We start from the raw sequence: 10,924 nt of genomic DNA, 5'->3' as shown, positions 1-10,924 counted from the left end.
TATTCTAGCTCTGTCTCTTACAGCAAATGGGAAAAGCATGAGCCTGTAGACTTCAGGATCTACTCCATTAGTCTTAACAGTATCACATATCTGCAAGAATTCAGTTAAGAACTGAAAAGGATCTTCAGATGGAAGTCCATGAAACTTGCAGTTCTGCTGCATCAGAGAAACTAATTGAGATTTCAGCTCAAAGTTGTTTGCTCCAATGGCAGGAATGGAGATGCTTCTTCCATGTAAATTGAAATTAGGTACAGTAAAGTCACCAAGCATCCTCCTTGCATTATTATTATTTTCGGCTGCTATCTCCTCTTCCTGTTCGAAAATTTCTGAAAGGTTATCTCTGGATTGTTGTAATTTAGCTTCTCTTAATTTTCTCTTCAGGGTCCTTTCAGGTTCTGGATCTGCTTCAACAAGAATGTTCTTGTCCTTGCTCCTGCTCATATGACAAAGAAGAGGGGACAGAAAAAATAATAATAATAGAGTTCCTTTATACCACAGTATAGGGATCCCTTTGTGAGTGGAAGAAAAGAGGGAGATAAAGAATGTAATGTAATGGAAGAAACACAACTGTGAGGAGGGTAGAGATGTGAGATGAGATGTTAGTAGATGAATAAATAAATAGAATAAGATGGGAGAGGGAGAATTTTCGAAAATAATTTTTGAAAAAGGGTTAGTGATTTTCGAAAATAGTTTTTGAAAAAGGTTAATAATTTTCGAAAAATTTTGAAATCAAAAATAAAAATAATTAGTTAATTAAAAAGAAATTTTTGAAAAAGAGGGAAGATATTTTCGAAAATTAGAGAGAGAGAGTTAGTTAGGTAGTTTTGAAAAAGGTAAGAAGCAAACAAAAAGTTAGTTAGTTAGTTGAAACAAATTTTGAAAAGATGAGAGGTTAGAAAGTTAGAAAAGATATTTTGAAATCAAATTTTTGAAAAAGATAAGATAAGAAGATATTTTTTGAAAGGATATGATAGAAATTAGTTTTTGAAAAAGATTTGATTTTTAAAATCACAATTAATGACTTGATTCACAAGAAATCACAAGATATGATTATAGAACTTAAAGTTTGAATCTTTCTTAACAAGCAAGTAACAAACTTGAAATTTTTGAATCAAAACATTAATTGTTGATGTTATTTTCGAAAATATGATGTAAAATTAAGAAAAATATTTTTGAAAAATATTTTTTTGGAATTTTCGAAAATAACTGAGAAATTTGAAAAAAATTTGATTTTTGAAAAAGATTTTGAAAAAGATAAGATTTTCAAATTGAAAATTTGATTTGACTCATAAGAAACAACTTGATTTTAAAAATTTTTGAAAAAGTCAACTCAAATTTTTGAATTTGATGAGAGAAAAAGGGAAAGATATATTTTTTTTATTTTTGAATTTTTTTTGACGAGGGAGAAAAACATGAAAATTATGCAATGCATGAGAATTTTAGATCAAAACATGTGATGCATGCAAGAATGCTATGAATGTCAAGATGAACACCAAGAACACTATGAAGATCATGATGAACATCAAGAAGATATTTTTGAAAAATTTTTAATGCAAAGAAAACATGCAAGACACCAAACTTAGAATTCTTTAATGCTTAGACACTAAGAATTCAAGAATGCATATGAAAAACAAGAAAAGACACAAAACATGAAATCATCAAGATCAAACAAGAAGACTTACCAAGAACAACTTGAAGATCATGATGAACACTATGAATGCATGAATTTTCGAAAAATGCAAGATGCATATGCAAGTGACACCAAACTTATAACATGACTCAAGACTCAAACAAGAAACAGAAAAAATATTTTTGATTTTTATGATTTTCTAATTTTTTTTTGTATTTTTTTTTCGAAAATTAATTTGAAAAAGGAAAATAAGGATTCCAAAATTTTTAATATAAATTCCAGGAATCTTGCCATGTTAGTCTAAAGCTTCAGTCCAGGAATTAGACATGGCTCACTAGCCAGCCAAGCTTTCAATGAAAGCTCCGGTCCAAAACACTAGACATGGCCAATGGCCAGCCAAGCTTCAGCAAGATATCAGAATATACTGCTCATTACTTATCAAATATGTAACTTGCCTCTATGCTGATGGTTTGGAAGCCTCAGTCTAAAAGAATTTAGACATGGCTTTGCAGCCAGCCAGGCTTCACATGCTTCATGAAACACTAGAATTCATTCTTAAAAATTTTGAAGCCATAGAATAATTTATTTTTGAAAACATTTTTATTTTTTTTTTCGAAAACAAAGGAGAAAATTTTGAAAGATTTTTTGAAAAATTTTTGAAAACAAAATAAAAAGAAAATTACCTAATCTGAGCAACAAGATGAACCGTCAGTTGTCCATACTCGAATAATCCCCGGCAACGGCGCCAAAAACTTGGTACGCGGAATCGTGATTATACTTTAATTATGTAAAATTCATTGCTCTTTCTTTCCCTGGAAATGGCGCCAAAAACATGATGCCAAGACCATGGTTCACAACTCCGTGTAACTGACCAGCAAGTGCACTGGGTCGTCCAAGTAATACCTTACATGAGTAAGGGTCGAATCCCACGGAGATTGTTGGTATGAAGCAAGCTATGGTCACCTAGCAAATCTCAGTTAAGTTGACTCATATGGGCTACAATATATTATGTAAATAAAACATAAAGTAAGGATAGAAATACTTATGTAATTCATAGGTGAGAATTTCAGATAAGCGAATGGAGATGCTTTCGTTCCTCTGAACCTCTGCTTTTCTGCTATCTTCATCCAATCAGTCTTACTCCTTTACATGGCTGGCTTTATGTGATACATCACCACTGTCAATGGCTACTTTCGGTCATCTCTCGGAAAAATGATCCAATGCCCTGTCACGGCACGGCTAATCGTCTGGAGGCATCACCCTTGTCAATGGCTTCATCTTATCCTCTCAGTGAAAATGGTCAACGCACCCTGTCACGGCACGGCTATTCATCTGTCGGTTCTCGATCATGCTGGAATAGGATTTACTATCCTTTTGCGTCTGTCACTAACGCCCTGCAATCGTGAGTTAGGAGCTCGTCACAGTCATTCATTCATTGAATCCTACTCGGAATACCACAGACAAGGTTTAGACTTTCCGGATTCTCTTGAATGCCGCCATCATTCTAGCTTACACCACGAAGATTCTGGTTAGGAGATCTAAGAGATACTCATTCAGTCGAAGGTAGAACGGAAGTGGTTGTCAGGCACGCGTTCATAGGGAATGATGATGATTGTCACGTTCATCACATTCAGATTGAAGTACGAATGAATATCTTAGAAGCGAAACAAGATGAATTGAATAGAAAACAGTAGTACTTTGCATTAATCTTTGAGGAACAGCAGAGCTCCACACCTTAATCTATGGAGTGCAGAAACTCTACCGTTGAAAATACATAAGTGAAAGGTCCAGGCATGGCCGAGATGGCCAGTCCCCTAAAACGTGATCAATAGTCCCCTAAGATGAACAATGGATTAAAACTGAGACCAAAGATGGTCAAAAAGACTAGTAAAATGTCCTATTTATAATAAACTAGCTACTAGGGTTTACATGAGTAAGTAATTGATGCATAAATCCACTTTCGGGGCCCACTTGGTGTGTGCTTGGGCTGAGCTTGAGTGTTGCACGTGTAGAGGTCCTTCTTGGAGTTGAACGCCAGCTTTTGTGCCAGTTTGGGCGTTCAACTCTGGTTTTGGCTCCTTTTCTGGCGCTGGACGCCAGATTTGGGCAGAAATCTGGCGTTGAATGCCAGTTTACGTCATCTATTCTTGGCCAAAGTATGGACTATTATATATTGCTGGAAAGCCTTGGATGTCTACTTTCCAACGCAATTGGAAGCGCGCCATTTCGAGTTCTGTAGCTCCAGAAAATTCACTTTGAGTGCAGGGAGGTCAGAATCCGACAGCATCAGCAGTCCTTTTTCAACCTCTGAATCTGATTTCTGCTCAAGTCCCTCAATTTCAGTCAGAAAATACCTGAAATCACAGAAAAACACACAATGTCATAGTAAAGTCCAGAAATATGAATTTAACATAAAAACTAATGAAAACATCCCTAAAAGTAACTAGATCCTACTAAAAATATACTAAAAACAATGTCAAAAAGCGTATAAATTATCCGCTCATCATACCCTTATTATAGAAAATAATTAAAATACTCCTATATATATATATATATATATATATATATATATATATATATTCTGAAAATTCTAAATTCAAACCCTATAGCAACATAAAAATAAAAGACTAGAATTTAGGATTCTCAAAATTTATATATATATATATAATAGAAATATTTTAGTTATTTTTTATAACAGGGTATTGTAGTCATTTTCTATAAAAAAAAATAATATTAATTTAGACTAGTTCAACATTTGATTCACTATTTTTTTCGGTCAAATCAATTTTTCTAGCCTAATTTTGACAAAAATAACACGATTTAATCGATTATATGTGTTAAATTTAATTATTAAAAAATATCTTTAAAAAAAGACGTTTTAGGCGTCTTTATCTGAGTGACTTCCAATAAAATTTTGTCCTCACGAATTATATTTTTAATTTAATTTAAGTTCACTATAATTTTAGAGAGGGATTAACTGATATATGAAATGTTACTTTAGAAACTAAATAAATTGAACATTGTGAAAAGAAGAAAATTAAATTAAACTAAAGAATAGATGAACCTATTTTGAGAGATTTGTCTTTGTTCCCATCACATCGTATGTTCTCTACTTATAGAATTAAAGAAAAGAAAAACAAATCTCTAATCGAGGATGCATATTTATATTTTTATTTAGTTTATATTCTTATAATCTTGAGAATAAGTTCACACTTAGAGGAAAATATCTATGAATTATATCTCCGGTACGAGTTGAGAGATGGATCGGGAATTTGAGGGTCGAAGCGGATGCCGGATTGTCTGACTGGAGCAATGGGGGGAGGTACATGCAAAGACACTTCGACGCTCAAGTCAGAATGGATCTAAGAGGTATAAGGTGTGAGGAATGAATGAATACCTGGAGGGACCTAGGTCCTCTATTTATAGGTGACGGTGGTTATCTTATCTTATCTTGTTTGGTTAAGATAAGGGAGACGTTTGAATTCGAAAGTCGGTTAGGAGTCCTAGAGGGCCGGTTTTGGTCCTTCTAGAAGAGTCTAGTGGGTCGGACCCGGGTAACCGGGTTCGGGTTTGTTCCCGGGTCGTGGATCCGTGGGTCAGATCCGTAACAGTTGCCCCCGCAGCGGGAGAGCGAGCAAGGTTGGTCTGTCGCTGGGAGACGTTTTGACCGCGAGCAGGGTCTTTGGTTTTCTTCGGATAGTCGTTTGATTTTTCAAGGGGGGAGCCGGTGTGTCGGCCCTAGTTTGATGGTCGTTTTGAGGATTCGTCTGGCCATTTTAGCCGTGACGCGTCTCTTCCGTGCTTGATGCGCCTATTGCAATTTTCAAGGCGTACTTTATTGGTTTCTCTTTCCAAGGGGGCATTTATTGTGAGGGAACGTTTTCTAGGTGTCTTTTCCTTTATTGCCCCTTATGCGCCCTTTTATTATTTAGGGTTATTTGCGTCTTTTCTTACCCCTTTTGAAACCGTTTTTGGCTTTCCACCTCACTTCCCTCGTTCATTTCATTTTCCTTTCATTCTCTCTTCTAAAAAATTCTCCTTCTCTCTGTGGTGCTCTCTGGTGTTTCTTTGAGCTGCTGCTTCTGCTTCTCAAGCTTTTTTCAGGCTCTTTTTCTGCATTATCAGGTTGGTATGCTTCGTTCTTTCATGTTTTTATTTTTGTGGTGTATCTGTTGTTCTGTATTTGCTATGCGTTATTCTGCCATTTTCCTTTCATGCTGCATTCGTGTTTTTTGGGTGGTGGTATTCGTGTTTGAAGGGGCTGAGCACCGCCGTGTTGGTTCGATAGTGGGTAGTAGGTTTTTGTCTTGCTTCTGCGTAGGGTTAGTAGGCTGATGGTGGTGCTCCTCCCTGTTTTAGGTATGCACCGGCGGAGGAGTGAGGGTCTGGGTACTCCGATAGCCCCTTCTAGGGGCGTCCCCGCTCGTTACACTTGGGTGACTAGCGATGAGTGGGGCGTTCCGTCGCGGATGACGGAGGCAGATCTTCAGAGGCTCCGTGATCAGGGGGCGATTTGTGGCGGCGGCGACGCGGAGCGGCAGTACAAGCTTGCCCTCCCAGATGCCGATGAGCGTGTTTGCTATTTGAATCTCGATTCGCCCACTGTGTCGGACTGGATGTGGGTTTATGAGTCGATGTTCACTCGGCTCAGTGTGCGATTCCCTTTTTTGCCATTTGTTCAGGACTTGCTGAGTCGGTGTTCCGTGGCGCCGTCTCAGCTCCATTCGAATAGCTGGGCCGCCGTCCGGTCTTTTGAGCTGGTGTGTCAGTATCTCGAACTTCCGGTCTCTGTTCCTGTTTTTCTCTTTCTTTTCTTATGCACTCTTCCGACTAAGGAGGGGAAGCATAAGAAAGGGTATATGTCGTTCCGGGCTCAGCCTCATCGCCGTATTTTTGGTTTGTTTGAGGATTCTTTTCATGGTTTCAAGAGGGAGTATTTTAAAGTACACCCTGTCCAGGGGCATCATCCATTTTGGCTGACGTTAGAGGGCGAGCGCCGGTTTCCGACCTATTGGAATTTCGGTGCTGGGCCGTCGGTTTTGACTAAGGTTACTTATGATGGTTTGTCCACCGAGGATAAGGACGTTGCTAGTGTCTTGTGGTATTTGTTTGGCAAGCGCCTGTTAAATCCTAGAGATGTCATGGGGGATCTTGAGACTTGTCGGACGTATATTGGTGTGTGGCTGTCTCTTTCTTGGTTTTCATGTTTGTTCTCCCGTTTTTGTAACTTGATTTTTCTTTTGGTTTCTTTCAGTTGAGATGGCTGGTGGTTTGACTTCTCTGGCGCGGCTGAAGGCAGCGATGGGTTGGGAGGAGGGATCGTCGTCTCCAGCTACCCCTGTCTTTAATCCCGCTGTGGATTCTCAGGCTGTTTCTTAGGAGGTGGTTTCGTCGGGGGTGAAGGCTGACGCTCGGGCTTCGCCGGGTCCCGTGAACTCGCCTGAAGTCGTTGTGGTCACGGCTGCCGAGGCTTCTCGGAAGAGAAAGAGGCCTGAGAAACCTAGCAGCGAGACCTTTGAGGAGGAGGGTGCTGTGCCCAGTGTGATGGATCGACGTTTTGATGCTTCGGGGTTCATAGATCAGCACTTGATGCCTGGCACAGAGCCGTTTCTTGATGATTGTGATGTTTCGTTCCAAGCTAAGTCAGTGTATCGTGCCCTACTCCGATCTGCTGTCGTTGTTCGGAAGGCTGAGCCTGTGATGGCTCAGGTCGGTTTGTTGGACAAGAAGCTCCGTCATTCGCAAGCTGAGATGGTTAAGTTGAGGGAGCAGCTCGAGGCTGCCGAGGTGGCGAGAGAGAACGAAGTGAAGTCTTCTGAGGAAGCCGGGGCGGAGATCCTCCGTCTTTCCGAGGTCGACACTTCGCTTCTTTCCCAACTTGGTACGGAGCGGCAACAGGCTTCCGATGCCGGTTCTCAGGCTACTGTGCTTCTTGGCGAGCTGGAGGTTTCGAAGGCCGAAGTTGCTGCTTTGAAGAAGGAGAAGACGGAGTTGTTGGCCGATGCGAAAGGTGCGATGGTGGCCACCGAGGAAACGATGAGGGCTCAGGCTTTGGTGTTGGCTCCGGGTGTGGACGTGTCTGTAATGGGGGCTTTCAAGACTGTCCGTGATGGCCGAATCGTTGATCTCGAATAGTTTATTTTGTTATTTTAGTTAGCTTGAACTTTGGTTTTTATTTTGGATATTCGGTTTGGCCGTGGGCCGTGTATTTGATATATTTTGAACACTAGGTTGTGCCATCGTGGCCGCTTATAACTTGCTTTTTAATGACTCGTGTGGCCGTTTTGGGCTTTTGAGTTTTTACTTTGAGCCGTTATATGTTTAAGCCGTTGTGACTTGGGACCTTTGGTAGGCCGCCATAGTTTGTGGATATCCGTGTGTTAGGCCCCGAGGGTGATCAGCTCTCGGTGTTTGTGGCCGTGTTTCTTATTCCGTTTTGGGAGGTAGAAAGGGTAAAACATAGTGGAATTTATTTGGGCCTCGTTAAAACCCTCCGTTATGGCGGGAAAGAGTACCCGTGCTTAATGCTTTAAATTTATAAAAGGGTAAAACAAATGTAGTAAAGAAGTAAAATCTAAGTAAAGAGAAATTAAAAAGACTAAGAGAGGACCTAAGGTGGTCGATCTAAGTGTAGTAGCGTCGCAAGTTGGCGGCATTCCATGTCCTCGGGATTTCGTCGCCGTTAAGTCGTTCGAGCTTGTATGCTCCCTTTCCGATTGTGGCTTTGATTCTGTATGGTCCCTCCCAATTGGAGGTGAGTTTTCCTTCCCCTGGGGTCGGAACTCCGATGTCGTTTCGCCGTAAGACGAGGTCGTCGGGTACGAATTCTCGTTTGATGATGCCGTGGTTGTACCTTAAGCTAACTCTCTGTTTTAGGGCTAGCTCTCTAACATGGGCTATGCTTCTTTCTTCGTCGATGAGGTCTCGTTCTGCTTCCTCGTCGTTACCTCCGACCGTTTTCCTGGGGCTTGGGTCTCCTTTCTCCACTGGGATGACGGCCTCCACCCCGTATGTTAATCGGAAAGGGGTTTTCCCCGTTGTCGTTTGGGGTGTTGTTCGGTATGACCATAGGACCGATCCGAGTTTGTCGGCCCATAGTCCTTTGGCTTCGTCAAGCCGTTTCTTGAGTCCTTTGACGATTATTTTGTTTGCGGACTCCACCTGTCCGTTTGTTTGGGGGTGTTCTACCGAGCTAAAACAGTGGGAAATGCGTAGTCCTTCTAGGAATTCTCTGAATTTCTTGTCAGCGAATTGGGTTCCGTTGTCCGAGATGACGATCTCGGGGATCCCGAATCGGGTGATGATCTGTTGCCAGAGGAATTTTCGGCATTGGGTTGCCGTGATGGAGGCCAGGGGCTCGGCCTCGATCCACTTGGTGTAATAATCTATGGCGACGATGAGATATCGGAGTTGACCTGGTGCCGTAGGAAAGGGTCCGACAAGGTCGATCCCCCAGGTGCCGAATGGGCGCTCTGCCGATATGATGCTAAGCTGGTGCGGGGCGGCTTGGTGGATATTAGCGTGCCTTTGGCATTTATCGCAGTTTTTTACTAACTGCATGGAGTCCCGGATAATCGTGGGCCAGAAGTAGCCGGCCCGGATGACTTTCTGGGCAAGAGTTTTACCTTTGATGTGGTGGCCGCAACAACCTTCATGGATTTCGCAGAGTATGTACTCAGTGTCCCCGGGTTCGACGCATTTGAGCAGGGGTTGCAAGAATCCACGTTTGTATAGTTGTCCTGCGATAATTGTGTAGTTGGCGCTTCCCTTTTTGTTCGTTTTTCCTCTTTGGGGTCTTCAGGTAGTGTACCATCGAGGAGGTATTGTAGGATAGGGTAGGTCCATGATCCTTGGCTAGATAGTGTTAGATAAGCGTTAGCCGTTGTTGATACGGACGGTGACTTAACGACTTCCTGAATTAGCGATTTGTTGCCGTGTCCTAGTTTGGTGCTGGCTAGTTTGGAGAGGAGATCCGCTCTGGTGTTTCGTTCTCTGGGAACGTACCGTATGGTGATATGATTGAACACTTCTTTTAGTTCGTTCACTCTGGCGAGGTATTGTTGGAGTAAAGGGTCTCGTGTTTGGTAGTCTCCGTTGATTTGGGAGCTGACTACCTGCGAATCGGTGTTTACTTCCAGGATTTTTGCTCCGACGTCCTTGGCTAGGGCTAGGCCTGCCAGGAGAGCCTCATATTCTACTTGATTATTGGAAACTGGGAACTCGTATCATACTGACTGTTCGATTACGACCCCGTTTTGGCTTTCGAGTATGACCCCGGCACCTCCGGAGGTGGCGTTTGATAAGCCGTCGACGTGCAGCTTCCATGACTCGGGAGTGGGGTTTCCCGGAGTCATCTCAGCGATGAAGTCGGCCATGGCTTGCGCTTTGATTGCGTTTCGAGGTTCGAACTTGATTTGGAACTGGGACAGCTCGATGGACCATGCTAGCATTCTTCCTGCTAGGTCGGGCTTTTGTAGTACCTGTTTGACCGCTTGGTCAGTCCGGACCGTCACGGGATGGGCCTGAAAGTATTGTCGTAAGCGCCGGGAGGCCGTGAGGAGTGTGAAAGCTAACTTTTCTAGGCGTGAGTAGCGAGTTTCCGTGTCTTGTAGGACTCTGCTTATGAAGTATATGGGTTTTTGTTCCCTTTTCTTGTTTTCGCGGATAAGCGCTGCTGCGAGTGCCTCTTCAATTATGGAGAGGTATAAGTAGAGGGTCTCCCCTGTTTGGGGCTTGGCGAGAACTGGTGGTTCCGCTAGTATTCTTTTGAAGTGCTGAAATGCTTCCTCGCATTTTGCTTCCCATCTGAAGGGGGCTCCTTTCTTCATCAGCTTGAAGAAGGGGATTGCTTTTTGTGCTGATGTTCCGAGGAAACGGGATAACGCTGTGAGCCGGCCGGTGAGCTTTTGGATGTCGTTAAGGTTTTTTGGGTTTGTCATATCGAGGATAGCACGACATTTCTCTGGGTTAGCTTCGACTCTGCGTTGCGTGATCATGAATCCGAGGAACTTTCCTGCCTCCATCCGAAGGCGCATTTTGTCGGGTTAAGTCGCATTCGATGCTTTCGTAGGGTGTCAATTATGAGTCTGAGGTCGCTGATGAGTTGTTCGCCTGATTCAGTTTTGGCGAGCATCTCGTCTATGTAGACTTCTAATTTGGACCCGGAGAGGTTCTGGAATATCTTGTTGACGAGTCTTTGGTAGGTTGCTCCGGCATTTTTAGGCCAAAGGGCATGACTGTGTAGCAGTACGTCCCGTCGGGGGTGATGAATGTTGTTTTTTCCTCATCGGGTCG

The 10,924-nt window shown here is 42.4% G+C and overlaps 1 protein-coding gene across 1 annotated transcript; it reads right to left on the bottom strand.

The window, feature by feature from the left end:
• Positions 1–8,254: 8,254 nt before the first annotated feature.
• LOC148568440 (uncharacterized) lies at positions 8,255–10,665 on the bottom strand. Its single transcript, XM_088484700.1, has 3 exons — positions 9,912–10,665; positions 9,256–9,803; positions 8,255–8,791 (listed from the first exon to the last, which is right to left on the bottom strand). Exons 1-3 carry the CDS (start codon positions 10,663–10,665, stop codon positions 8,255–8,257), a joined length of 1,839 nt encoding a protein of 612 aa, XP_088340826.1.
• Positions 10,666–10,924: the final 259 nt, after the last annotated feature.

The sequence above is a fragment of the Arachis ipaensis genome, chromosome B4, assembly GCF_059453495.1.
Source record: "Arachis ipaensis isolate K30076 ecotype BB chromosome B4, ASM5945349v1, whole genome shotgun sequence".
In the NCBI taxonomy this organism is placed as follows: domain Eukaryota; kingdom Viridiplantae; phylum Streptophyta; class Magnoliopsida; order Fabales; family Fabaceae; genus Arachis; species Arachis ipaensis.
This window is presented reverse-complemented; position numbering and strand designations above follow the sequence as displayed.